The sequence below is a fragment of the Camelus bactrianus genome, chromosome 34, assembly GCF_048773025.1.
Source record: "Camelus bactrianus isolate YW-2024 breed Bactrian camel chromosome 34, ASM4877302v1, whole genome shotgun sequence".
NCBI classification, from domain to species: domain Eukaryota; kingdom Metazoa; phylum Chordata; class Mammalia; order Artiodactyla; family Camelidae; genus Camelus; species Camelus bactrianus.
This window is the reverse complement of record NC_133572.1, coordinates 2481239-2506979: the sequence shown is the minus strand read 5'-3', so window position 1 is coordinate 2506979 and position 25741 is coordinate 2481239. Positions and strand designations below refer to the sequence as shown.

Here is a 25741-nt window from a genome sequence, read left to right as displayed (position 1 = left end):
TCTGAGCTCACCCCACTTAAGAGTTTCCCAGCCTGACTCCTCAGACCGCAAGGAATCAGACACTATTAATAATAATGCATATTTTTGAACATGCTCACGTGCTCAGCATGACGCTGGGCACCTGGCGTAGACGAGGTAGGTACTGTTGCTATACCGTCTCACTGACGGGGAAACAGAGGCACAGAGAAATTACGTCGCTCGCCCCAAGGCCACGCGGCTGTCTGTCGCTGACGGCTGGGATTCCAATCCCAGCCGCCTGACCCCAGAGCCCTTGCTCCGAGCCACCCCATCACCTCTGCTCAACGCCACCTTACTCATTTCGTTTCCCCGGGCAGCTCCCTGAGTGCTGGGCCCAGACAGCACCTGTGGGTGGAACCTTGTTCCCCTTCACTCAGGGCACCTGGAAGTATGGGTCCTCACTAGGGAAGACGACGCCGAATGGCCGCTGGATGGCAGCAGAGGGCCAGGCCCAGGCGCGAGGGCGGGGAGGAATGAGCTGCTGTGACTTCCGTCTGCTTAGCGCATCTTGTACCAGGCACTTTCCAGACACCCTCCCTCCTCCTCTCTAAGGCCGTCCCCCTCTACAGGGCTGAGACAGGTCAGGCAGCTGGGAGCACTGGGACGGAGGCCGGTTCCCAGGAGAAACAGACCAGGGAAACCCTCAGCGGGTCCCCTCCAGGCCCACTAGCAGGCTTCTTGGCTGGGAGGGATTTGCCGTTCAGACTCGCAGGACATCCCAAGTATATGATCTCAGAGATGCTGTCCACCACAGACCTCTGACCAGCGTTCTCGACCTTCACCACCAAAGAGGACGCCGTGTGACCCCGCCCAACACCTGAACTCACAAGCTGGCTGCAGCACCGCATCCCAGCCCTCGCCGTCTGGGGCCCCTCTGACTGCGGCCCACCCCCCAGGCAGCCAGCATGGCCGCAGAGTCCACGTCCACCGGAGACGGAGGAAAACTACCAAACGAGGGAACTCCTGCCCCCTTCCAACCTCCCAAGAACTCAGTCACCTCCACTCCTGAAACCCTCCCCGGCTGGGCTGGGCCTCCCAGTCTGTTGTCCTGGGGCAGCAGCAGGGGTGGCCCCCCAGGTAGGGAGTCAGACGCATCACACACAGGTGTCCGCGGTGCCCACCCAGGACACACGGGCCAAGAACCCACCACACCGATCGATCGGCTCCCTGTGTGGGGGCAGCGGAGGGTGGGGCTCAGCGCAGCGCAGGGACCTGCCCACCTCGTGCTTCAGCATCTGGTGCCCTTCCTGGCCGAGTCCACAAGGGCCTTGGCTTCGGAACCCAGAGAGGCCCCCTGCGGCTGTTTTCAGACCACTTCCCAGACAGCCCCCCTTTCCCTCAATCCCTCCCGAGGCTCACACAGCCAGATCGGGCCCTCTGAAAATACACAGATCTTGGGTTTATTTGGGGTAGGCACTGCAGATTCAGACAGTTCGTTCCTGGGTGGAAGAGTCATGACCTCAACGCTCTTGGCACTTCGGGGCGGGGGGCCGCCCGTGCAGGTCCCCTCCCCACTCCCTGCTCCCCGGCCTTATTCCTTCACCAGGCGGTAGATGTGGTGCTGAGCCCCATGCTCACTGGCCGACACCTCAAAGACGTATGCCACGCACAGCAGGGTCTCCTGTGTGTCCCTGTTGGTGACCACCTGCGGGTGCAAAAGGAGGAGGGGTCAGGGCCTCAGAAGAGGGCATGCATTTGCTCTGTCCACCGCCCCACTCCCACCACTCACACACACCTCTGCACACACACACCTGCATGCACATACACCTCTGCACACACACACCTGCACACACATACACCTCTGCACACACACACCCCCATGCACACACCTGCACGCACACACCTGCAGGATGGTGAAGTTCTCCAGCACGCTGTTCATCATGTACTTCTCAGGAAGGTGCTTCAGCTTGTGGATGAAGTTGATCATGTACTCACAGAGCGGGGACCGGTGGATGCGGTACGAGTAGTGGCCATTCTCATAGCGAGCGTACTCGGTCTGCAGGACCCAGGGGACAGCGGGGCTTAGGAAATCCTTGACCACCTCCAGCCCAGGCCTGGAGGAAGCTCCACGACCCGTGTACTCTTAAGTGCGGTAGAAGGAAAGGCAGAAGCCGGGGGCCCTTGAGAACAGAGCGCCCGTCCCTGAGTGGCCAGCAGAAGCCAGGTATCGGAGGAATCGGAGGAAGGAGCTTCAAGATGTGGAGGTGGAGTGACAGGCGAGACGGGACAGTGATGACAGTCCCAGCTGCACCGGGGGGATCTTGCGGCCACAGAATTGCCATGTATGTGTATCTATACATCTGTGCACACGCGTGCACACAAGTGAGTTCGTGTGAGTGGATGAAATCTAAGTTGTGTTGGTGGGCTGCCTCGGTGTCAACTTCTAGGCTGCTAATATTACACTTTAAGTGTGCAAGACACTGCCATTAGGGGAACTAGGGAAGGCATTACAATTGCATGTGGATCCACTGTGATCTCAAAGTAAAAATTTAATTCCCTGGCATGTTTGGAAGGCTCTCCAGTGATCCAGGGAGCAGCAGGGTGAGGACGATGGGGAGGGGCTGCCCGGCCTCTGCTTGTGTTGGGCACGAGGTGGGCTATCAATAAAGAGAGACGATGAGGGTAAGGCATCATTAATTCTGACAAACTTGGGGAAAGAGGAGAGGAGGGGTGAGGCCCAGCCTGCAAGGGTGCGGGGTCTGGCTGAGCAGCGGTCGGCGCGGCCCTACCTCCACCTTCTCCACCACCTGCTTGCCGAAGGAGCAGACCTTGGTGGAGCAGGTGATGATCATGTTCTCAGGACTCTCGTACTGGCTGGAGACGCCATAGAAGGAGCTGCCCTCGTCCTCGATGTTGGTGTTGAGGTCTGCCTGGAGGGAGACACAGGGAGGCAAGAAGGGATGATAATTCAGAGGGGCCCTGTTGGGGGCGGCGTCTGGGGCCACAGCCTGGCTTCCAAGGCCAGGACGCAACCGGGCGGGCTGAGGAGGGACAGGGACGGAGGATCTTGGGAAGCTTCCACGGCGGCCCCCACACAGGCCTGCTGCAAAGTCGGGATGTGTGGCCCGAACAGCGGCCGGGGCACACCGGGGCCTGCGTCAGCCCAGCCCTGCTGCACGCAGGTGCCAGCAACACTGCAGGCATTGCCCCAGATCGGTCTTTAGGATGCCAAGACCCACCAGTGCCCTTTCAGAAACAGCTCGGGGGGCTGGCTCCCCGCCATCTCCACAGGACCTTGAGTCAGGCCACCTTGACCTTCTGTGTCCCTGTTCCTCCTCCAGACTAGTCTCCCCAACACAAGCCTCCTTCTGTTTAACTTGTCCTCCAACTGCTCTGAGAGTTCCTGGTAAAACACGAGTCTGGTTAACACCCTCCCACTGAGCCCACGAGGGCACCCACTCCCCAACTTGGCCTGGGTGGCCGGGTCCTCTGATCAGTGTCTCACCCCCGCCTTCTTGAAGGAGGGCCCAGGGCTGCATGTTGGGGTGACCTGATCCCTCCCCCCAACCTCCTCGGGAAAGGTGGGTAAGACAAGGTGTCACACCCATTCCCTGCGAGGCGGACAAGGCAGGATGGAGGCCTCAGTTTGACCCCCGAGGCTCCCTGACCGTAGGCCTTCCCCAGGGCCACTCAGTGGATAAGTCTCCAGCTGGGTCTTCAGACTCCAACTCCACGCTTCTCCCACCCAGCCACCCAGCTGGGCGCAGAGGGGAGGGAGGGATGGAGACGCGGTGGGGGGGGGGGTGCAGTCGGGGCCTTGGCGACACTGAGACAGGAATTGTTTTTCTGAAGCCCTCAACCACGGAGGGTCCCCATCCCCAGGACCCCATGTCCAATCACCCCATTTGAGTCCTGGGTGCTCACAGAGCCGGTTCAGACTCAGAAGAAATGCACAGACAGGTTGCAGACAGCTTATTCTCAAGGCAAAGCCTCTCCTCCCACGCACACAACTCGTCCAAAATCACTGCCCCGCGGGGCCCAGGGTGCAGCCCCGCAGAGGAGGGGAGCTCCAGACCTTGATAAAGATTCTGACACCAAGGACGCTTCTGCACAAAGCTAAGGGAAGCTGCAGAAGCCCAGGAAGGTGCCAGCACGACCCAGAGCCGGGCCCCAGGCTGCCCTGTCACCGGCCATTAGGGGGTGTCAGAGACATTATTTTTCTCTCCTTTGGGGAAGGTTTTCCGGGCACAAGACCGGCCGGCGGGGGTCAGATGTCCCAGGCACAGCAGGAACACTGCAGCCACACACAACACTGAGAAGGACCTGTACTGACTCCTGTGGACTGACGACGGCACAAGGTTGAGTGGAAAAAAGGAAAAACAGGTTACAAAACAGGGTGAGCACGTGCTCCTTTCATGATGAAGGCAAAGACATAGGTTTCAGTGTGTTCGGCGCCGGCTTCCATGCAGGACAAAGAAATGACAGCCACATCCATGGCAAGGGGAAGCTCTGAAACAAACCACGGCCCCCCAGTCCGTGGTGGGGGTGGAGCAGGGGGAGGGCACCCGGGAGTCCCGCAGAGGCAGACCAGGCCTTTGGCGGAGTCAAAGCTGACGTCACGGGGCCCGAGGCGAGGGGCCGGGGCCAGCACCCTGCTGTCTGTCTCCCAGCTTCTCCACCAAGTCGCACGCTCCTCCTAGGAGACCGGGGCTCAGACTTCCTCAAAAAAGGGCCTGGGGGACAGTTCATGTGCCGGAGCGATGCTGTAGCTTGAAGGGCAGGGGCCGAAACGTGGACCCTGCCTGGAAACGAGCCGGCAGGAAGCCCCGCTCCGGGAAGGGCAGGCCCCCGGACGTGGGGCTGACGCCAGCCAAGGGGCGAGGCCAGGACATAAAGTGACGCCTCCCAGACTTCAGCCACCACTGGCCTCCCCCGGTGAATGCTGTTCACACACCACCCACCACGAGCCCCGCTGCGGCCCTGATGGTCTCTTTCACACCAGCTCATGCTTATTCTAAGCGATTATGTCCATGAAATCGGGGGTTCTACCTTTCCTCATAGACACGAAAATCATCTCCTAACTGGTAAAGAAGAAATACTGACTCACGGGCTGTGTGTGCTCAGACCGTGGGCCCCTCCCAGGCTCTCCCCAGCACACAGGGTGCCAGCTGCCCAGCGCCCCGTCCTGGCAGGGTCATCCTGGCAGGGTCGGGTCAGAGGGCCCTGGCCTTCCAGGTAGTAAGCGCCCTGGAGGCAGGAACCAAGCTCTCCCAGGGCCCGGGCTAGGCTGGGTGTGCCAACACCCCCCCCACCTCTCGGTGGTTCCGAGTGAGGAGGGGTCCTAGGATCACACAAGGAGGGGCTCCACCTCCGAGAGCCCTCCCAGCGCAGCCCCGCCCCACATCAAGTACCCTCCGGTCTCCTGCCATCGCCTCCCCCTTGCCTGGCCCTTCCAAGCACTCAGTCACTCACCTATCCTGCGCCGGCCCAGCTCGGCCAGGGCAGGGGGCCCAACGAGACTGGGACCTTGTCCCTGCTCCCAGGGAACGTGTGACTTGTGGGAAAGCAAGTAGGATAGGGGAGCTGGCGGTTGAGAGAGGGGAGGAGATGGAGGCAGAGATAAAGCGACAGGCCCGAGTCTGCCCAGCACCCGCCCGCTGGCCCCACTGTTTGGACCCAGGGGACCCCCTGCCAGAGACAGCGGCCCAGCCCAGGGCGCCCCGGGGTCTCAGTGCCATCCTGCTAGTGAAGACCCCGCCCTTTCCCACAGCTCTAGGGCCACACTTCCTGCCACCTTGTACCCCCACCCCAAGCAACTCCCCAACCAGCTTCGCTTCTCTGCCTTCTCAGCCCGAGAACAAAGCTGCCCCCCCTGTCACCCTGAGAGATGCCCCACCCTCCCCACCCTCCAAGTGCTCCTTGCGCCCCTCCCTCCACCCTATTCATAGCTGCGGTGCAGCGGGCAGCTCGCAAGCTGTGCCTGGAACAGGTGCAGAGGGTCAGGTGACTGACAGATGAGCAGGGACAGCCGGGCGCGGGGCGGGGGAGTGGGGCTCAGATTCATTGTCATGTGCTGGTATGTGCCTAGGGGGGAAAATCAGGGCCTGGCCTGGGAGGACGGCCTGGGAGGACGGTCTAAGGTACTCTCCTCCCTGCACGGCCCTGCGCGGTTCTGCCCGGCACTTTCAATCTGCAGACCAGAGTTAATGAATGGCTATCAGTGTCTAAGAATCCCGTCGCCCCACTCCAAGGACAGGTGGCCTCTGCTGGTGCCCCATGTCCTGAGGGAGGAGGGGGGATGTCAGCCTCTTGGCCCCTGCATTTCACATCGGAGCCCAAACTCACCACCCAACCCTCCCGCACCCGATGCCACTTCCAGCTAGAACTGATCCGTGCCGATGACTTCCCACTGCGACCCCACCAATAAGAATAGCAACTTGCAGGAGGAGGCGGGCCAGGGGGCCAAGTGGAGGTCATCACCATCTTCCTCTCACTCCAAGTGGGCTCTGATCAACTGCCCCCGGCCTGCACACCCAGGGCCTGGGGGCCGGGCGAGAAAACGGCCGGGCAGGAAACGGGAGGCATTGGAGCCTGTCCTCACCGGTGCGGCCCCCCTTCCTAACTGTGTGGCCAGACTCACATGGGCTGGGGGCCAGGGAGGGCGTGGCCAGGCCAGGACACAGGAGAGAGTTCAGGATGGCTGTGGAGCCGCCTGTGAGGACCCCACGGTCGACCAGAAGTCTCACGGTTGACAAGCAGGGGACAGTCGTCCCCCACATCACAGATCTGACCCTCCCCCTACTCAGGAGGAGAGAGACCAGATGACGGCCAAGGTGCCCTGGCCACCAACATGCCCCCATCTCCAATTTTACCTGCCCTCACTGTGCCAAGCCTCCAGCCTTCAGAGAGGCCCAGCCATGGGGGATCAGGCGAGGACCAGGGACAAGCGAATGCATGGCCCCCTTCCCTGCACGCTGAGCCCACACACCAGAGACACAGCCCCTTGCAGCCTGATTTTTCAGATGGGGAAACAGGGCCCAAAAAATACAAGACTCCCTCAGGACACAGCTCTCCCGTGAGCAGCTGAGCCTGGACGCCCCAGCTGGGCCCTGTGCCACCTGCCTTGCCCCCCTCCCTTGGACGCGGGGAGGGCTCGCAGGTGGCCCACCCCCCTCCCTACGTGGTGGTTACTGCTGCAGGGTGCTGAGACCTGCTCTGAGTCTCCCACTGGGAACGTGACCTCCCGTTGGGTCCACACAGCATGGGCCGAGTGCACAGCACTTCCCGGCACCTCTGTCCCCTGCCTTCTCTTCTGCCACCACCGCCGCCTCCAGCCTCCCCAGAGTCAGAAGGAAGGGGAGGACCAGGGCCGGGAGCCAGACTGGAGGAGGGCTCGCGGGCTCCTCCCTCCCTCCAGCCGGGGCACCTCTGCCTTTTTCTGCAAGGGATGTTTGGGCTCTGGAAAACCCAAGAACCCCCAGTGCCTGGCTCGACTCTAAAGGCACAACTAAGTCTGCTGTCCCCGTGCCACCGCTGGCCGCTGTTTCTCAGAGGCTGGGGGGCGTTATTTTCACGCAATTGGGAGCCTTCTCCACCAAGTGCTGGGGCGGGGGGCGGGAACACCAGGGCCCTGCGGGGGGCACCAGGCCCTTGGCAAGACAGCACGGTTGAGTGTGATGGTTCCAGGCACAGTGAGTGCCCGATGGCCTGCATCTGAATCCTGCTTCTGCCACTATGAACTGGGCAGCCTGAGCATGTCACTTCCCAGAATGAGGCTGTCAGCTGGACCCCCATGCTAAGATAAGTGAGGTGATGAACAGCGCCCGGTGTGACCTTCCTCCATGTGTACATCACAGGAAGGACTGCAGGAGAGAGGCTTAGCCGGGGTGGGTGTCTCAGAGCCAGGCCCCAGCTTACTCCATGCCTCAGTTTCCCCATCTGTGAAATGGGAGCCTAGGCTGGTTCTTGCCAGGATAGTGGCCAGAAGAATACAGAATATTCTCACCAACAGAAAAAAGGCAGGAGCAACCAGAAAGGGCCCCTGATATGCCATCTGTCCCCACCGGGCAGTGTCGTCAGTGCCTTCTGCCAACCAGGCCTCCCTGGTGAGGGCTCACCCCAAATTGAACCCTTGGGGCAGCAAAGCCAAGCGCCTTCTTCCAAGTCAAAGCTGAGTGTGGACAGGCCTAGGGGGCGGGGAAGGAGCAGGGGAGAGAGGGTGGAGGCTCCCTGAAGGAAAGGCCAGCGGCCTCCCTGGACGCACAGCAGGAAATGGGAGTCACCCCTGCCGGCCAGACAGTAACAGCGCGAGCTGGCCGCCCACAGCAAAGCCTCCTGGTGACCACTGCCACGTTCAGGGTGGGAAGGGAGCGGAGGCAGAGGAGAAAGGGAAGTGGGATGGTCTAAGCCCTTCCTGGAAACAGGGAGCCCAGCGTCCTGCCCCACACGCCACTCTCTAAAGCCAGCCTCTCCTGATCGGCGGGGTATAATCAGGGATAGAGCATGTGCCCAGCATGCACGAGGTCCTGGGTTCCGCCCTCGGTGCCTCCATCACAATAAATAAAATAAAATAGCCAGCATCTCCGGCTGAGGCCCTAAAGAGGCTGGAATCTCTCACTTGGTCTCCTACTTGCTCCTGATGTATCCAGCCAAGCACAACTCTGGCCATGTCATGCCCTGCTGACAAACCTTCAGTGACTCCTCATTACCTAACAGAAGGGAAATGGGTAGGAAAGACGCCCCCATCACCCTCTGCGGTACCCTCAGCAGACATTACCAGTCAATCCAGGAGTGGTTCCCTCAAGATCCTTCTCAACCCAGCTGCAGACAACGACCACCAATGCATTAGAGGCGACAATCGTGGACCTCTGGGTAAAGCGGGAGGCTGACCACATGACTGCCTGTCCCTCCCTCCAGAGATCTGAGTTGCATGAGAGCAAAAAGCTTTTTTGACGTGATCTACCACACAGACGAAGGAAACAGGGACGAGACCAGGCTGACAAAGGAGCTCAACAAGTTCAAGAGGACTGACGGCTGATCTGAGCTAGAGCGGCTTCTGCAGGGAAAGGAAGCAACAGGAATTACAGCCTCGAAGTGCCTTCTGGGTGAGGGGTCAGCGGACGTCCTCGGGGCAAGAGAGGCCAGGACGGGGGGGGGGGGGGGCCCAGGGAGCCACCGGATGTGACACAGGGAACGGGCTGGAAGTCTGGACACTGGGCGGTCAGGCCTCCAGGCCTCCCTCTCCATCCATCAGTCTCCTCTGGAGAAACTGAACCAACTCAGGAAAGAGAGAAGTCCAGTAAATATGCTGACGCTTACTGGTTTCCTCAATAAAACAGCTGGCTCACCAACCCCGATCACCTAAGTGAAGCCCACCAGGCGACAAGTCCTGCCTCGGACACAGAGCCCCCAGTCTCTGAAATGAGGACAAACAGCCTGAACAACAGAAGAACGGATCCACGGGACTTCATCACAATGAAAACTCTGTGCTTCAAAGGACACCCTCAAGAATGTGAAGACTCACAGACATGGAAAACAAACTGTGGTTACCAAAGGGGAAAGGGCGGTGGGGTAAATGACGAGTTTGGGGTCAACAGATACACACTACTGTATATAAAGCAGATAAACAACGAGGACCTGCTGTACAGCACAGGGAGCTACATTCAATACCTTGTTAATAAAACATAATGGAAAAGAATACATATTTATATACATGGAACTGAATCACTTTGCTGTACACCTGAAACACTGTAAATCAATTACACTTCAATAAAAAAGTAAAAATTAAAAAAAATTAAGATACACACACACATACACACAAGAACGTGAAAAGACAGAATGGGGACCATAGCTGCAAGTCATATACCAGATAAGGGACTTCTCTCTACAATATATGAAGAACTCCTACCTCAATAATAAAAAGACAAATGATCCAATTTGAAACTGAGCAAAGGGGCTAAACAGACATTTCTCCGAAGAAGATGTAGACGTACGTATGACCATTAAGCACAAGGAAATCAAAACCACGATGAATACCACTTTGTACCCACGGGGGCGGCTACAGTCACAGAAAACATCAACTGTTGGCGAGGATGTGGGGAAACTGGGACCCGCATACACTGCTGGTGGGAATGCAAAATGGTGCAGCCACTTTGGAAGAGCGTCTGGCAGTTCCTCAAAAAGGTAGCAGTATTATTTGCAATAGCCCAAACATGGAAACAATCCAAATGACCGTCACTGATGGAAGAATGGATAAACAAAATGTTGTCTATCCCTATAATGGAATATTACTCAGTAATAAAAAGGACTGAAGTCTTGATACATGTTACAGTATGGCTGAACCTTGAAAACAGTACGTTACATCAAAGAAGCCTGTCACAAAAGACCGCATATTGTATGATTCCATTTATGTGAAATGTCCAGAAAAGGCAAAGCTATAAAGATAGAAAGCAGATTAGTGATTGCCTAAGGCTGGGGGGCAGGGGTGACAGTTAAAGGGTGTGGGGTTTATTTTGGGGGTGATGAAAATGTTCTAAAGTTAACTGGCTACACATCTCTGTGAATACACTAAAAACACTGAATTAGGTAGGTTATATGTTAAATGAATTACATGGAAATAAAACTGTTAAAAAAAAAAAAAAGTAAGGACCAAAAAACATGGCCGAGAATTATAGACATTTGAGAAAACCTTCCAACTTGAAAGACAGAGACTAAAACAGAAAAAAAAAAAAAAGAAGAGTAAAAGGAAACAAAGACAAGAAAGAAAAATACCATATGATACCACTTACATGTGGAATCTAAAAAAAAAGATCAATTTATTTACAAACCAGAAACAAACTCACAGTGTGGGTATCAAACTTATGGTTGCAGGGTAGGAGGAAAGGGGTGGGAAGGGATAAAATGGGAATTCGAGATCTGCAGATACTAACTAATATATATATAATAGATAAACAACAAGTTCATACTGTACAGCACAGGGAACTGTATTCAATATCTGGCAGTAACTTACGGTGAAAAAGAATGTGAAAACGAATACATGTATGTCCATGTATGACTGAAGCACTGTGCTGTGAGCCAGAAATTGACACAACACTGTAAACAGACTTGACTTCAGTACAATATACATACACACAAAAAAAGGAAGCAAAGACAGACGCTCTCTCTTGCCTTCTGAGACGGCCCACACTCTGACTATGGAGTGTGTGTCTTCTTGTTCTTTAAACACCCAACCCCACACCTCTTGGCCTTTCTCTTACCTTCTTTCTAAATAAATCTACTTTGAAGGGAAAAAAAAAAAGGAGGCAAGGAAGCAGGAGAAAACTTAAAAAAATAATCCCCACTTCACATCCCCAGAAAGATGAGAGAAAAACTAGCCGTGGAGCAAGCCAGGAGCAAGAAGGCGCTCCTAAAAGTTAAAACTTTCATGGTCACAATTAAATTTCCTATAGAAGGCAGGGCAGAGAATGCCAAGGAGTGAACGTTCCATTCATCTATGTCACCACTAACTACACGGCGCACCAAGACTTTACAAACCACTAAGGAAAAACTGCCATCCATTAAACTGTGCCACATCCATGACTGAAAGTCATTCATCTTCTCTAGTAACAGAACCCTGATTTTATTCAGCGTGGCAATTTACTCAACTAAAAGACTACATTTCCCTGCGTCCTTTGCAGCTACCTGCAACCAGACAACTAGTTAAGAGCTGTGTGGGATTTCTGGGACGTCTCCTTGAAGGCAGCTAAGTTCGCATCCCCTTCCTGATGCCTGGAAAATGGATATGAAGGCTGGAACCCCAGCAGCCATGACCTTGAGGGCAGAAGCCACGCACTGAAGATGGAGCTGCTGGACCAGCCCTGGACAGTCCACCTCCAGACTTATTGTACAGAAAAGGAAGACAGGGTATTTATTTATGCCAATGTTACTTGGGGTTTTATCAATATTTACTCAGGTTCATTCTTGTATTGTTTGTTTTCTGAGGGGGAGGTAATTAGGTTTCTTTACTGATTTCCGCCTGGAGGAGGTACTGGGGATTGAACCTGGGACCTCTTGCGTGCTGAGCACGCGCTCTACCACTTGAGCTATACCCTTGCCCTCACATTCATTTTTAACTAGAAGACAACATCAAGAAAATCTCCAAGAAAATGAATTGGAAAATAAAAATAAGTGGTAAAAAATCAGAGAGGGTAAGTCTGGGACATCCAACATCAGACTGACAGGGGTTCCTGGAAAAGAACACAAAGGAAACAGAGGAAAAGAAATAATATAAGTAAATTTACCAAACTGAGAGACTCTCATCTCATGATTAAAAATACCTACCAAGTGCCTGGCTCAAAAATAGGAAGACAAACAGCACAGATCCCAAAGCGCATCAACGCGAAATTTAAGAATATAAGGAAGAGAGAGGGAATGCGAAGCTCCCGGAGGTGCGTAACAAAGACCAGAGCATGAGGTTCTACCAGACAAGGCACTGGAGGAACAGAGGAATGATTCCTGAAAACCCCTTCCAGGGAAAATCATTTATGATCTAGATTCTGTACCCAAACTGTTCAATCACGTCCTAAAAATAAATGACATTGCAAACAGGCAAAGATTCAGAACATTTACGTACCATGCACATCTTCTCAGGAAGGTACTACAGGGTGTGCTCCAACAAAATGAGGTGGGGGACACCAAAAAAGAGAGAAATATGAGATCCCGAAAACTGTGGATTCAATATAGGGGAGCAGTGAAAGGAGGTCTCAGGACAACTGTCGAGCAGGCCTGGAGGATAACCAGCTCAAACTGGAGCCGAACAGAGGCATCCTGGGGGAGGGAGGGAGACGGGATAAATTATCTGACGGGTTTGAGCATGTGGGGAAAAACAATTCAAAAAAATTTACATGGTGGTGATGATGGGACAGTTTGTAAAATTTTCATAGCAGGTTTATTTAGAAATGAGCCATTTAGTTTTAGGGGGAAAAAAAGTAGTGCAAGAAATAAGCTGTAATCATTAGACACTTTTTGGCTCTCTGGTGGTCAATCCACGCGGTCAAAAAACGTACACTCTTTCTTGCTTTGACTAAATTACATAACGTATTGGATAAATTGGGATGATGAGGGGAGAAGTGATGTAACAGCCAACATTTTTCGACCGTAAATACACAATGTCGTGGTCGTGATATCAAAGTCAGCGCTGTAAGCGTGCTATTTGGAACTGAGGTGATAAAGCCCAGAATAAACAGTGACACTTCCTGGGATCGAGACTGGGGTTGGGAGGAGAGGGACGAGAATCTAACACTTCTCATCATAAGCCTCTTAGTATTAATAACCCTAAACAAGCATTGATTTAAAATAAGATAAAGTAGAAGAGACTGTTACCTACTTTTCACCCCGGCACAGATTAAAATCCAGACCTTTGTAGGATCAGGACCTTCCAGAATCTGACTCGCCTCTCACCACTCTTCCCTCTCACACACGTTTACCCACGACCAGCCCCTCCGGAGGCGCCTCCTTAAGCCCCCCACAGGCTGTGACAGCCCTTCCCAGTTTCGCCTAGTAGACTGTGCACATCCCCAAAGGCGCGGGGACAACCTCCACCTGCTCGCGGAGCCAGCTGTCCTGCAGGGTGCCAGCGCTGAGCCTCTCCCAGAGGCCAGCCCTGGGTCTCCGTCCCAGGCTCCTCTGCAGATAGCCAGCCCCACGGGCTTGCTTGTGGATGAGAGCCAGACTGAGCGCCCAGCCAGGGCCTGGAGGCCACCTGGAATCCCAGGTGAACTTTGGAGTGAATATGCCTCCTTCCAGGGTAAGCACAGCTCTCAGATTATCCAAGTGGTCTGGGACCAAACAAAGGGCGAGCCTCTCTGAGCTGCCTCCTGGGTGCGGTCAGTGTGGCGACCACACAGGGAGAGGAATGTGGGTGGGGCCACCCAGGCCCAGCTTCAGGGCTCTGGAACCACTCAGAAGGCTCCAGTCCCCCGCCAGAAGGGGTTCCCGCACTTCCTCCCGCCGGTGTACCTGCACTTGTCTCTTCCCTGCATCCCTTCTGTGGGCTCCAGGCGGGCAGGGAAGGTACGCCCCTGGAACAGGCACTAAGCCTCCTGGTCTCAAGGAGGTTTTGAAAGGAGGGGGCTCTACCCACACACCCCTGCAGGGGTGAGGTGGGGAGGGCGGCGGAGGCCATGCTGTTTGAGAAGCGGGGTGTCTTCCTGGGGCTGACCTAACCTAACCCGACAGCCTACTTCTCCAAGCCCTGTGCAGCCCTAGCGGTGGCTGCCCTGGAAGCCCTTGGTCCAGCCCCCAGTCTCCCTCAAGCGCAGTCTGTGCAGGGCCCCGTGGGGCCTGAGCAGTTCCAGGCTGAGCCCAACTCTGGCTGGAAGCCTTGGCATTCAAAGCCTCGGGTGACTGGGGGGCTACCCCCCACCCTCCGGGGTCTCCTGCAGGTCCTCTCCCAGGACCACAGCCCCCTGGAGGCTGCTCCTCTGGCCAGCTGGGCGTGGCTGCGATCGCCCCCATCAGGAGAGGTCTGACCTCGGCCACCTGATGGCCACTCCATGCTTGTCCTGCCCACCCCACGCCCACTCCTCTTTTCTCCCTGCGGCCAACGACGCGCTGGGTGGAAAGGACGAGGCCACCCAAGGACTCACCCAGAATTTGACAAGGAAGAAGGCGTTGGAGGGGCCCCGCTCAAAGAGCTCCTTGAGGCCACCCTTCTTCTCGGGGAACTTGTCGTAGATCTGGCGGATGTCCACGGCTTCGAGGTAGGGGTCGCTGTAGCTGGGGCTTGACTGGCCAATGTGCACGAACAGATGCTTGTTGTACTGTGGACAGAACAGCTAGTCTGAGCAGCTCCGGGGGCAGCAGGGCAGACAGATCAGACCAGGGCCCAGAGCCCAGCCGAGGGCGCAGGGCAGGGGATGCCACTGTGGGGGTCTCGGATCCCCCCCAGTAAAATGCAGCCAGTAGAAGGGTTGACGGTAAAGCAGAGTCAACAGGCGAAAGGCACCTGGCGCGGTAGCGGCCCCACGGGTGTTCGGTACAACGGGGTCGCTGTTTATGTTGTTCTGAGTCTGGACTCTGCCACTAAACATCCTTTGGGGCCCGTTATCTTGTCTGTGGTGGAGGACCACTGGCCCACGGGAGGTGCTCCCCCTTGGAGGCTGGGGCTGGGGGCCCTGTGTGCCTTGCAGCACCTCACTGACACCAGAGAAAATCCATTTCTTTGCGGCTCACACTGGGCTCTGGGGGAAGAGTTTGATTAATGGGTTCCTCACCTAAAACAAAAGTCTGAATGTGTCAAAGTGAAATGGTCAGTGGAGTCCTCCTGGCTCTGGCATCCTGTCCACCTGGCCAAGTGCTACTCTGACCTCTGCAGAGGTGACGCCAGTCAGCCGGGCAGCGGACACTGAAGGGGACGGGGCGGGGCAGCCTGCGGGTGGGGCTGGACTGATGCTTCAGACTGGTGACGGGGCTGGGAGGAGGGAGGGTGTGGAGTGAGCAGGGAAGGGACAGGGCCCTACAGCCTGGGCCTGGATGGGGCAGGCACCGTGGAGGGCTCTGGGGAGGGAGCACTAAAGGAGAAAGGGAGAGAGGGAAGGAGGCTGAGAAAGAAGAGAGAGGCAGGAGAGGACGCAGGGACAGGGGGAGGATGGAAAGGAACTGAGAACTCAGCCCCAAGAGGAGCGGGGCCAAGGGGCAGGGCGAGGAGGCCTGAGCCTTGGAACAGGAGCTGGAGGCCTGGGGCGGGAGAGCAGCCAGACAGAAGCCAGGACCTACCGTATCGGGGTCCTGCTGCCGCTCTAGGAAAGCAGAGAACTCCAACATCCAGAGCTTGGAGCTGGCCACGCTGCGGCCCTGCCATGGGGGTGCCGGGGGCGCGGAGGGTGATGGGGCGGGTCCTGTGGGAGACTCAAACCCTGCATGTAGAAGACAGCCCATGGGAACCCATCCACATGGCCTCCCCGCCGCACCCCCCGCCAGGCCCCCAGGACCCGTGCCGGCTGGGGGCCTGCTGTCTGCCCTAATGGGGCCTCCCAGTGTGGGAATGGGGGGAAGCACTGGCTAGAGGTGCAGGGCAGCCCCTGTGGGGAGCTCAGGGCCCTGCACAGAACTGCACTTGGGGGAGAGTCGGGGCTGGACCAAGGGCTCCCAGGGCAGCCACCACTAGGTTCTGGCCGTGGAGGAGCTTCTGGTCCAGCCAGGGAGATGACTGAACAGATCAGTACAGTGACACGAGCCCATCACTGTCTCTCCTGGCCCAGAATAGACACTCGATGCAGGTTTGCGAACGTGGGACGTAATGAACGTGATGAAAATTGACAAGGCAGGCACTCAGCTCGGCGGGCAGGTGCCTAGTCCACCGTGGAGGGGTCAGGAGAGGTCTCCCCAAGGTGACACTTAAATAAGTTGTGATGAAGGAGCAGGAGGCAGCAGGTGCAGTCGGGGAATGTGCCCTCAGGCAGAGGGCACAGCAGAGGCGAAGGGATGGGGCCGTGAGGCGCTCAGTGAGCTCAGAGGCTCAGTCAGGCAGACCTGACGGGAAGGGCAGGTTTGTGCCTGAGCTCAGGAGAGTGACCGGAATTTAAGGGGAGCAGTGGACCGGTCAGATGTGCATTTCTGAGGAATCCTATTCAGCGTGGAGGAAGGACTGGGCAGGGGTGAGGCAGACTGGAAGCGAAGTCTTTGTGTGTTTTTTCCCAGACTGGAAAAATGAAGAAGGCAGGGGAGCAAAGAGGAGGGGACGCAGGAGGGAGCAGAACCCCAGCACTGGGTGACGACGGGACGAGAGGGCGGTGAGGGGAACCCCAGGCGACACCAGCTTTTCCAGGCTGGGAGTCTGGGGAAGGGGAGCCCCGTGCGCGAGGCAGGTAAGTCAGGAGCCCAGGAGGAGACAGAAGAAACGGTCAGAAGGGTGGGTGGAGGACCATGCTGGACACACCAGCTGGTACCTGACATATGAGCTGAATCACTCATTCATTTGTTCAAGCTCAACTTCCTGAGAGACTGCTGTACGCACCCCGCACGTGGTCTAACACACAGAAGACTCCCACCAGTCACAGATGCTGCCCCAGGGACACAGAGAGGGAAGGTCAAGCTTGGACTGTATCCTGAAGGCACCTGCGAGCCACTGAAGGATTCTAAGCCAGAAGCAGCAAGATGAGATTGATGCCTTAACAAGGTGACGGGGCGAGTTACAGGGGGAAAGAGGGGAGATGAGACGGCAGAGGGGAGCCGGTTAAGAGGCCGCCGCAGATGGGGGAGGGTGTAGCTCAGTGGTAGAGTGTGTGCTTAGCATGCACAAAGTCCTGGGTTCAATCCCCAGTCCCTCTGTTAAATAAATAAATTGAATTACCTCCTCCTCCAAAAAAAACTTAATTGGAGAAAAAAATAAAACAAAGGCCACAGCAGTAACCCAGGCAGGACACTGAGCCGCGAAGGGAGAAGACGGACAGGAGGGCGGGAGGATGCGCTCAGAGCAGGGAAAGCCAGGCCCGAAGGCAGGCGGGGCTGCTCCCAAGCCGGGAAAGGGGGTCAGGGGCGAGGATGCTGCCTTGCGCTGCGCAGTGGAAGGTGGAGGGCCCCTCCTGAGAACTGGGAAACAGGCGGGGAGCTGGCCACACTCCTGAGAGCTGGTCACGTGGGCAGCAAGGGCGGAGGCTCCATCTGCTGTCCCAGGAGCGTTTCCTCTGCTAACCAGGGGCTCCAGGTGGGACAGCTGTGCTCTCCGGGGCCCCCTCTTGGAGGAGAGGGCTATGATGTCACAGAGGGAGGCCATTCCAGGAGCCAAGCTGGATGGGGCACCCATGCAGTGGAGTGGCCAACTTAGGGCACAGGCCCTGGCCCTTGGGCTGTGCCCGCCCTGCAAGCCTTGAGCCCCGCTGGGGAGGACAAGGTGCTTGGCTCAGGGGATCGGGGTGGAGCCGGGGGGCGGGGTGCGCAGTCCGAGCAGGTGCTGGGGCAGCATCTTAAAGGGCCGGAGGTGTCCAGCTGTCGGGGCCTGGGACCAGGTCAGGAGCTTCAGGGTACGACATGCGAGGGGGCCAGACACTGCACCCACCTGGCAGAGGCAGGGACGGCTGGACAGTGTAGGTTTGTTGAGAGAAAGGTTTCACACTGTGGGAGACGGGAGAGAGGACGTGTGAGCCTGGGAGCAGGTTGCAGGTCTCGAGAAATGCCCCCTTCCCTCCCTCCCAGGCCAGCCAGAGGGCTGGTTCCTAGCTTCCTCCCCTTGGGGTCCCAAGCCTGGGCCCTGCCATATATACCCCAGATAGACTGGAGCTTCGGCAAATCTCACTCCAGGGTGCCCGAGAGCAGGAAGCCCCATCCCTAAGTGCAGACCCATCCTACAAGGCTAGCCCCAGACTGCGGCCCATCCACCCTGCAGCCTAGGTCTGTAGCATGAGTTCACGGGCCCAAGGGCAGTCGCGGGAGCAAGGGCAGCACCACGGCCATACTCACTCGTGGGATGTCCCGGCTTGGCCCGGCAAAGCTCCTTGCCAAAACTGAGGAGGCAAAAGCGCAGAATCAGCAGGGCTCCGCGTGCGCGGCCAGTGGTGCAGGGACAGGCCGGGTGGGGGCCTCGGCGGGAGGGCGAGGCTGGAGCCTGGACCCAGGGGCGGTGGGAGAGAGTTAACGCTACTGCCTCGAACCAGGCAGAGCGGCGTCCCGAAGCGTGTTGCAAGGAACTCTAGCCTCTGAAATGCCTGTCGACAAGGGGCTCCCGGGAGAGGCCCCCAGGCTCGCCAACGCGGCACTCGTCTCCTCCCTCAGAGAGAGGTCCACAGTGACAGTGGCACATGCGGCTCTGAATGGTCCTAGAGTCAAGAATCCTATTTAGATCCAACTGCCCTGATCTCCCTTATGAATGGAGTCATTGCATCCTGCAGTCTTATCTGTTTGTCACCCTGCCGAACTAGCCATCTCCAGACACACTTTGAGAAACACTGGACTAGAGGCTCGCCGAGCACAGGGCCTAAGACTGCCCTTCCCCGCGGGCTGGGGGTGGTGCAGAGGGACGTCCCAAAGACCCCTCAGTCCTGATGGCCCAGAAAACCTTGTGAGGACACAGCCCTGGGAAGGAGGGGCCTTTCTGGACTCTTCTGAGTGCAGAACAACCTGGCCACGACCTAGAGACCGGTTCTCGGGCCAAGAAGTTTAAAATTCGAGAGGTGTTACTTTGTTCCTGGACATCAGCCTCCACCGGGAAGGAGAGCGGTGCTGAGCACCCGAGGACGGAGCAGGGGCTACTCAGGACCTGCTGGTGCTGTGCCAAAGCCTGGGGCTCTCCTTCCTCTTCCGTGAGCTCGGGGCCAACTCTTTAGAGCCACAGGGTCGCCGGCTAACGGGGCAGCTTCGCCCGAGTCACGGCCAAGGCCCCCAGGAAGGCAGCTCCAACACCTGCGCGGCCCCTCGGTCCTTGGTCCCTCCTTCCCCGGCTCTCCTGGCCCGAGAGGACTCGAGAGAGAAAGCGTCGCTGTGGCCAGGGCCGTGGCCCTCGCGGGGGGAGGAGCGAGAAGGACAAGGCGGTCTGGCCGCTGGCTCCAGGCGGCCACACTTACCCCTGAGACTGCCGGGTAGCCCGGGCCCCGGGCGAGGGCCATTTTACTGTGGAAGGCCGTGGCCGAGATGATCTGGGCGGACGACAGGGTAGCCATGCTCTGCAGGGCCTTGTCCTTAGCTGCCTGATCCTGGAGAGACATCGGAGGGAGGGCCTCAGCGGTGGGCTCTAGGGCAGGCTCGGGCAGGCTCGGGCAGGCGGGTCCGGGCTGGCGACAGGGACCAGGCTCCAGTCCCGGCAGTGCCGGTAGCCTGTCCTGAGACTCTGGGTAAGTGGTCACCGCCCTCATCTGTCAGAGGGGCATATTCTTGTCCTGCCCATTGCATTAGAGTTGAAAGAGATTTTGGAGACCATCTGCCAGACCACGGCTTTCATTTCTCCAACCGTGGGAACACCTGTGAACAGGGACTACCCAGGCCTCGCTCTCCTGCACCCCCACTGGCTCACGGGAGATGATGAATACATATCTGCTCAGCAGGGCTCGTCCTCGGTCACATGGACTGCGACAAGGGACGGTCTCCTGTGGCCCCCGCCTCAGTCCTGCCCTGTGGGTCTCCATACCTTGGCCCCCCACGGCCCTCGAACTTTCATGTCAGAATGTAAATACCAAGTGTCTGTCCTCTGTGGTCCAAAGGCCCCCCAAAACAGGTTCATCCTGCACAGACTCTTAACAAATCAGCACCATGACCCTGGTTGTAACAGAAATGGTAACAGTGCTTTCTTGTCTGAGCCAGTGGGTCCCCTCCGGAGCTCCCCCATCCCGGTGGTCTTCAACACCAACCATACACATTCTCTACTTCCAAAAACCTAGCGGGAGTTGTATCTTTGTCCAAAATAAGGCCACACATACAGACTGAACAGAAGTATTATTTGGGGTGAGGAGCATTATTGGGGCTAAAAGGTTGGATTATGTCAACTGGGGAGCTCTGATGAGAAAGTCTGTATCTTTATGACGAGTTTTTTTAATGGGAACAGTAAGTGAGCCCTTTATTTAGTAATCAAGCTGGGGGGACCCGAATCTGTCCTGAGTGGTAAGCAAGCTGATTGCTGAGGGAGGTCCCTGCAGCTCACAGCTGGGTTTGCACATGACTTCACTCGCCAGGTGGGTGGGCATCACCGTGGAGGAAGGCCCTGTCGGTCCAGGGGGTGCACCTAGCATCCTGCATGGTGCGGCTGTGGGGCCAGGGCCTTCCACTTGGCCTCTCAGGGACGCTCATGCTCAGGTGGCACGAGACAGCCCTGGCAGGTAAAGACCGCTGTCTTCTCACTGTGGTTCTGAACATCACAGCACTCCTGTGAGGCTGGCAGGATTCTAGGATCCCCATTTTAAGATGAAGAAACTGGGGCTCTGAGAATTTAGGGGATAGGGTGCTGAGAGTGGCCACGTGACGGTGGGCTCTGTGAGGTCTGGGGGACCCGGTAGACCAAGGAGGGGACATGCCAGGATCTGATGGCACCCACTGTCAAGACTGAGTGCCCGGGAGGCCATTCTGAGTGGTAGGGTGTCCTCAACCCACTGTCCTTCTGTGGCCAAACTTGGGCCTTGCTCTGGGGTCATCTCTGATAACCAAAGCCTCAGGCTGCCTCTTCCCAAGGAGGGAGGAGCCACACACGCCCAGACCCCTCCCTCTAAGACATGAAAGGAGTGGCAGGCTGTGCCCTAGAAAGTCCACAGACCTCTGCAAGCAACGGCGCTGTGAGGCTGGAGAGCCCCAACCCTCAGTGTCAGTGACCTGCATCCCTTCCCAGTGGCCAGTATAAAGGAACGGCCAGGGTCAGCGGGCAGCACAGGGATCTGGTGGGGGTGGGGGAGAATGGCACAGTGACCAGGCCACTGGATTCTGAGGCTGGAGGGAATCTTAGACACAACCTTGCTGACCCCTGTCATTTTACAGACAGGGAAGCTGCACAGAGCTTGAGCGGGTGGGTGAGCCGGCCAAGCGCCCGCGGCCCGGGGCAGGGTGGGGCCAGACCAAGCCCATGACCCGAGGATTTCCACCACCTTGCTGTCCACCGGGAGCTTAAGTGCTATGGACCCCAGAACGCTTTGAGACTGTGACAAAATCCTGAGATCAATCTTCTCAAAAATCTGAAAATCTGTGTATTATTTAAGGGTTTCACAGCTCCCCTTGAAGCCAGGCCAGTGGTCCACTGAAGGCTGCTCCTGGCCCCACGTCAGAGCCTGCAGCCAAGGACAGGCACAGCTCCTCGAAGCACACGTGGGCCGTGCAGCTGGGCCCCGCAGGAACTAAAAGCTCCCCTCAACGGCTCCAAACAGAACACCAGACAATCTGCTCTCCGTCTGGTCCCCTGTTGGGTCAGTCACAGGCTGACCAGAGAGAGAATGAGGAGCAAGTGGCCCCCGGAGCCGTGGTGTCTGGATACACGTGCCAGGCTGAGAGGGAGGGACCACAGCTGCGGCCCAGCCGGCTGTCCCAGGAACAAAGGAGCGAGCGAGCGAGCGAGGGCTGGGCCGCAGCTGTGGGGGGCAGGGGCCGCTGGGCTGATGCAGGGGGAATGGAGCCGAGGGGGCAGTGGGGAGGTCCCCACCCACGCACGCGGAGCCTCCAGTGTCAAGGTCGTGGACTACGGGGCCAGACGGGGCCTCTGAGGTCCTCTAGTCCAGGGGCTTTTAAACTGCGTCCCGGGCACTTCCGGTTTTGAGAGTCATGGGGCCTGAGAGGCGACTAGGAGGAGGGATCCCTAACCGGCTTCTCGCCGACCTAGCTTTGGCCAGAGGAGCTCCTCTGGTAACGTATCCGGGTGACGTTTAATTCAGGAGAAAAATGAAAGGGGGTTTCCCCTGCTTTAAGAGAGGATTGTGGATTTACTGGTCTAGTCAAAGCCTCAGATGCTACCTCCTCCTCCCAAGCTCTGCTGTGAACACCTCTGTGATGGAAAGTGCACCCCCTCCAAGTGTTCACCTGAGGGCCCCGCCCCAGGGGCCAGGAGGTCTGAGTCCCATGGGGACAGGACTCCTGCCAGTGGCTGGCCCCCCAGCCTGGCCCCCTGCCATGTAGCAGTCACCTGCGGGCAGACAGCCCTGCAAGATGGGGCTGATCCAGGGAGGGGGAGGAACCACCAGACCCAGAGAGGAGGGTGTAAGGAATTCCTGCAGCCCTCCCCCAGGATTGAACCCCACCCTACAACAGTGCCTCCCACTGCCAGCCCCCCAAGGGCTCTGGTCAATGGCACTACCGGACCACTGGTTCTCAAGGAATGGGGCCTGAATGGCAATCTGGCTTCTCTGAGCCATGTGATTTGGGGTATGCGTTGTCCCTCTGAGCTGCGGAGGGCAGGGAACACAGCAGGAGCCTAGCCTGTGCCTCCCAGGATGCTGTGAGCCTGGCCGTGCACACACACACACACACACACCTCCCAGTCAATGCCCTTCCTGCGCAGACAGAAGAGAGGTTACAAGCTGAACCCCACTTTCCTCAGCACCAACAAGCAAGCTGGCTCCACACACAAGCAGCCACTCCCTAACCCAAGAGATTTTTCCTACTGGGAAAAGACCCCAGCTCCGGGAAGGCTGGGCCACTGCAGCCCTAGGCCCTCCCTGCCCTCCTGCTGTGGGCCTTACCTTTAGCTTGGCCTGGATCTCCCGGGCTTTTCGCCGAGCCAGCACCTGGATGTGACTGGACACCTGTGGCAGGAAGAGAGGCTCCAGTTCCTACCTCCCCGACAGTCGGCTCCCGTGTGGCCTCCTCAACCCTCAGCCCTCCACAGCCCCCAGCCACATCATGACTGAATGAATGAATGGAAGGGTCAGTCGCTGACGGCCCTCGGCCCTGCCTCACCCAGCTAAATAGAAGTGCAGTCCTTCCGCTGGTCTGGAGAGGGATGGGGAGGGGTCTTCTCCCAGGTGACGGCAGCAGGGACCCCAGGGAAAGGGACCATCTGTGGCACACTCGGCAGAGCAGCCCTCCCGAGCTGGCCCCCAGAGCCCACGCCCAGTCCTGCGGGGCCGGCCCACCCTGGGCACCGGCTAGTGCTGGGGAGCCTGCCCCAGGGCCCACCTGCTTCCTGGTGCGGGTCTTCCCGGTCCGGAGCTTGATGTAGCGGGCGATCAGCTCATTCCGACCTGTGGGGACACCAACAGCCTCTCAGCGGGGGGACAAGGACCAAGGAGGTGAACAAGAGGGCCTGAGGGGCCCCTGCCCTCACCCTCTGCCCACCTGGGTGGTGCCTGGGGTGAGGATTCTGCAGATCCCCTCCTCCCCCCCTGAGATCCCAGGGGCCTCCAAGCAGCAAGAGGAAGCCGAGGCCTCGCTGAGGGACAGTAACCTGAGAGCAAGGGGACAGGGCCATGGGCCTCCTGCGGGCGGGCAGCTGGACGCACACTCGGGAAGCGCCTCGGAGCCCCCATCTCTCCCATGCAGCCTCTGCCCACCCTTACAGCCCGACAGCTGCCTCTGCTTCCGCATCCTCCTGGGGCCTCTGCTCGCGGGGGAGGCTGCTGGGGAAAGCTGGCCTTGGGCCTCCCACCATCCCCACCACCTCCGTCAGTGAGCAGGACCTTACAGGATGTCTCGTCCTGTCTGTGGGCAGAGGGGGCAGGGGGACATAAGTGCTGAGACACAGAGCGTCTCCAGAGAGGAACCCGGGGCCCCTCATCCAGATGCAGGAGACCAAGCCGACCCCGCTCCAGCTCCAGCTCCAGCTCCAGCTCTGGCTGGACAGTCAGTAGGTCCTTCGAGCGCTTGCTGTGGGCCCAGCCTCCTAGAGTTTGCTGCTGTGAGGTCCTGCAGAACCACAGAGCCACCAGCTCCTCTCTTATTGTGAATGACACCAGGACAAGAAGTTCCTGCTTTCCAAGAGCTCACCACCCAGTCGAGGAAAGGCAGCTACCCACATGATGGCCCCACGCACACGTCAGATGGGGACCACGCCGCGTGCTCAGAGGATGGGGGCCAGCTCAGGCTGGGCAGTCGGGTGAGCCTTGAGCTCCTCCGATCACTGCTAGGATTAGACCACAAAGAAGGGCACTGGTAGGGAGACGGGGGGTGAGAGGGTTTCAGCAGGAATTGTCACCTCCTTTCCCCACCTCTGGCACCCGAGGACACAGCCACCAGCCTGCCCTGTCCCGATGGGCCCTGCTGAGCCCAGAGGGCTGCGGCGCGCAGTGAGGAAGCTGCTGCTGATGCAGGGGGCAGGCAGGACGAGACGGGTGGGCATCCGCCACCTGAGAGAGCACAGCCAAGGCCAAGCGGGCCCCCAGTTGACCTTTCCCCACTGCCAAGGCTGAATCCAGAGGCCACCCTCAGGAGGTCTCGTCTGCCAGAAAGACTTGCTGGCCTGAGAGCAGGGCGCTGGCCTGTCTGTGTCGGGAAAGGACAGGGTGGGGGGGGACACCGGACCCTGGGGACAACGACTGTGGGCTGGTCTGCCTCTAAGCCCGCCATTCAGCACGATGTCTGCTCTCAAAACATTCCAGGGAAAGGTAGTCCACAGGCTCCGTTGGCAGTCCGGTGAATGTGCCAGTCCCACCCTATGTCTATCCAGAGGCACTCACGCTGCAGCCGCGAAAGGCTGTTTTCACTGGCAGAGGGTCTGAGCATCACCAGCAGGGACTGGGAATGGCCAGGGGGCTGGGGGTTGGGGAGCCAGGCTCTAGCCCAGCAGAGCTCTGGGACCTCGGCCAGCCCCTTCCCCCTGACCTCACTCAGCTTTCTCTTCTTCAGTCTGGGCCCTGACAGCCATTTCTCACTCAAATGTGTCCAAACTGGACTGACTTCAGAAACAGACCTGAACTTTGGCTCAACGACAGCTCTCTGTGGCTCAGTTTCCTTTTCTGTAAAACAAAGGTGTCCTGAGCCCACGGGAGTCATCTAGTCCCCACGGTCCAGGGGCGGACCCCACAGGATCTATCCACCCATCCCAGCTCAGCCCCTCTCCAATCTCACGCCACCCACCCTCGGTCTCTGGGCTGTTCCTGGACGTGCAAGGCCAGTCCCACCTTGGGCCTTTGTGCAACCTGTTCTCTGCCCCAGAGGCCCCCAGGCCCACTCCCTCCCCTTCACACCCCAATGGCATCTTTGCTCAGCTGCCATTATGGGGGGGACATCTTCCCAAAACACCCCACTGAGAGCTGAGGTCACCCTCCACCCACCCTGCCTGCCCACGGCCCTCACGTCCTCCAGCGCCTTCTCCCACACCCAGTGGTTCACTTACGAAGCACCGTCTACCCCCAACTCCTGTAAGGAGGACAGCTCCGCTCCAAATACATATAGTTTATCGTATGTCAAT

The 25741-nt window shown here is 57.9% G+C and overlaps 1 protein-coding gene across 1 annotated transcript in view; it reads right to left on the bottom strand.

The window, feature by feature from the left end:
- Window positions 1-1396: 1396 nt before the first annotated feature.
- Window positions 1397-25741, bottom strand: part of TEAD4 (TEA domain transcription factor 4) — a 50168-nt gene continuing 25823 nt past the window's right edge. The window contains exons 3-12 of the mRNA XM_074357792.1: window positions 23512-23576; window positions 23076-23138; window positions 19494-19622; window positions 18394-18437; window positions 17993-18048; window positions 15712-15851; window positions 14583-14756; window positions 2748-2888; window positions 1862-2014; window positions 1397-1663 (exon numbers count right to left, since the gene is read on the bottom strand). Coding sequence (XP_074213893.1) covers window positions 1550-1663; window positions 1862-2014; window positions 2748-2888; window positions 14583-14756; window positions 15712-15851; window positions 17993-18048; window positions 18394-18437; window positions 19494-19622; window positions 23076-23138; window positions 23512-23576 — 1079 coding nt within the window. The 3' untranslated portion in view covers window positions 1397-1549. The remainder of the gene's footprint in view (window positions 1664-1861; window positions 2015-2747; window positions 2889-14582; window positions 14757-15711; window positions 15852-17992; window positions 18049-18393; window positions 18438-19493; window positions 19623-23075; window positions 23139-23511; window positions 23577-25741) is intronic.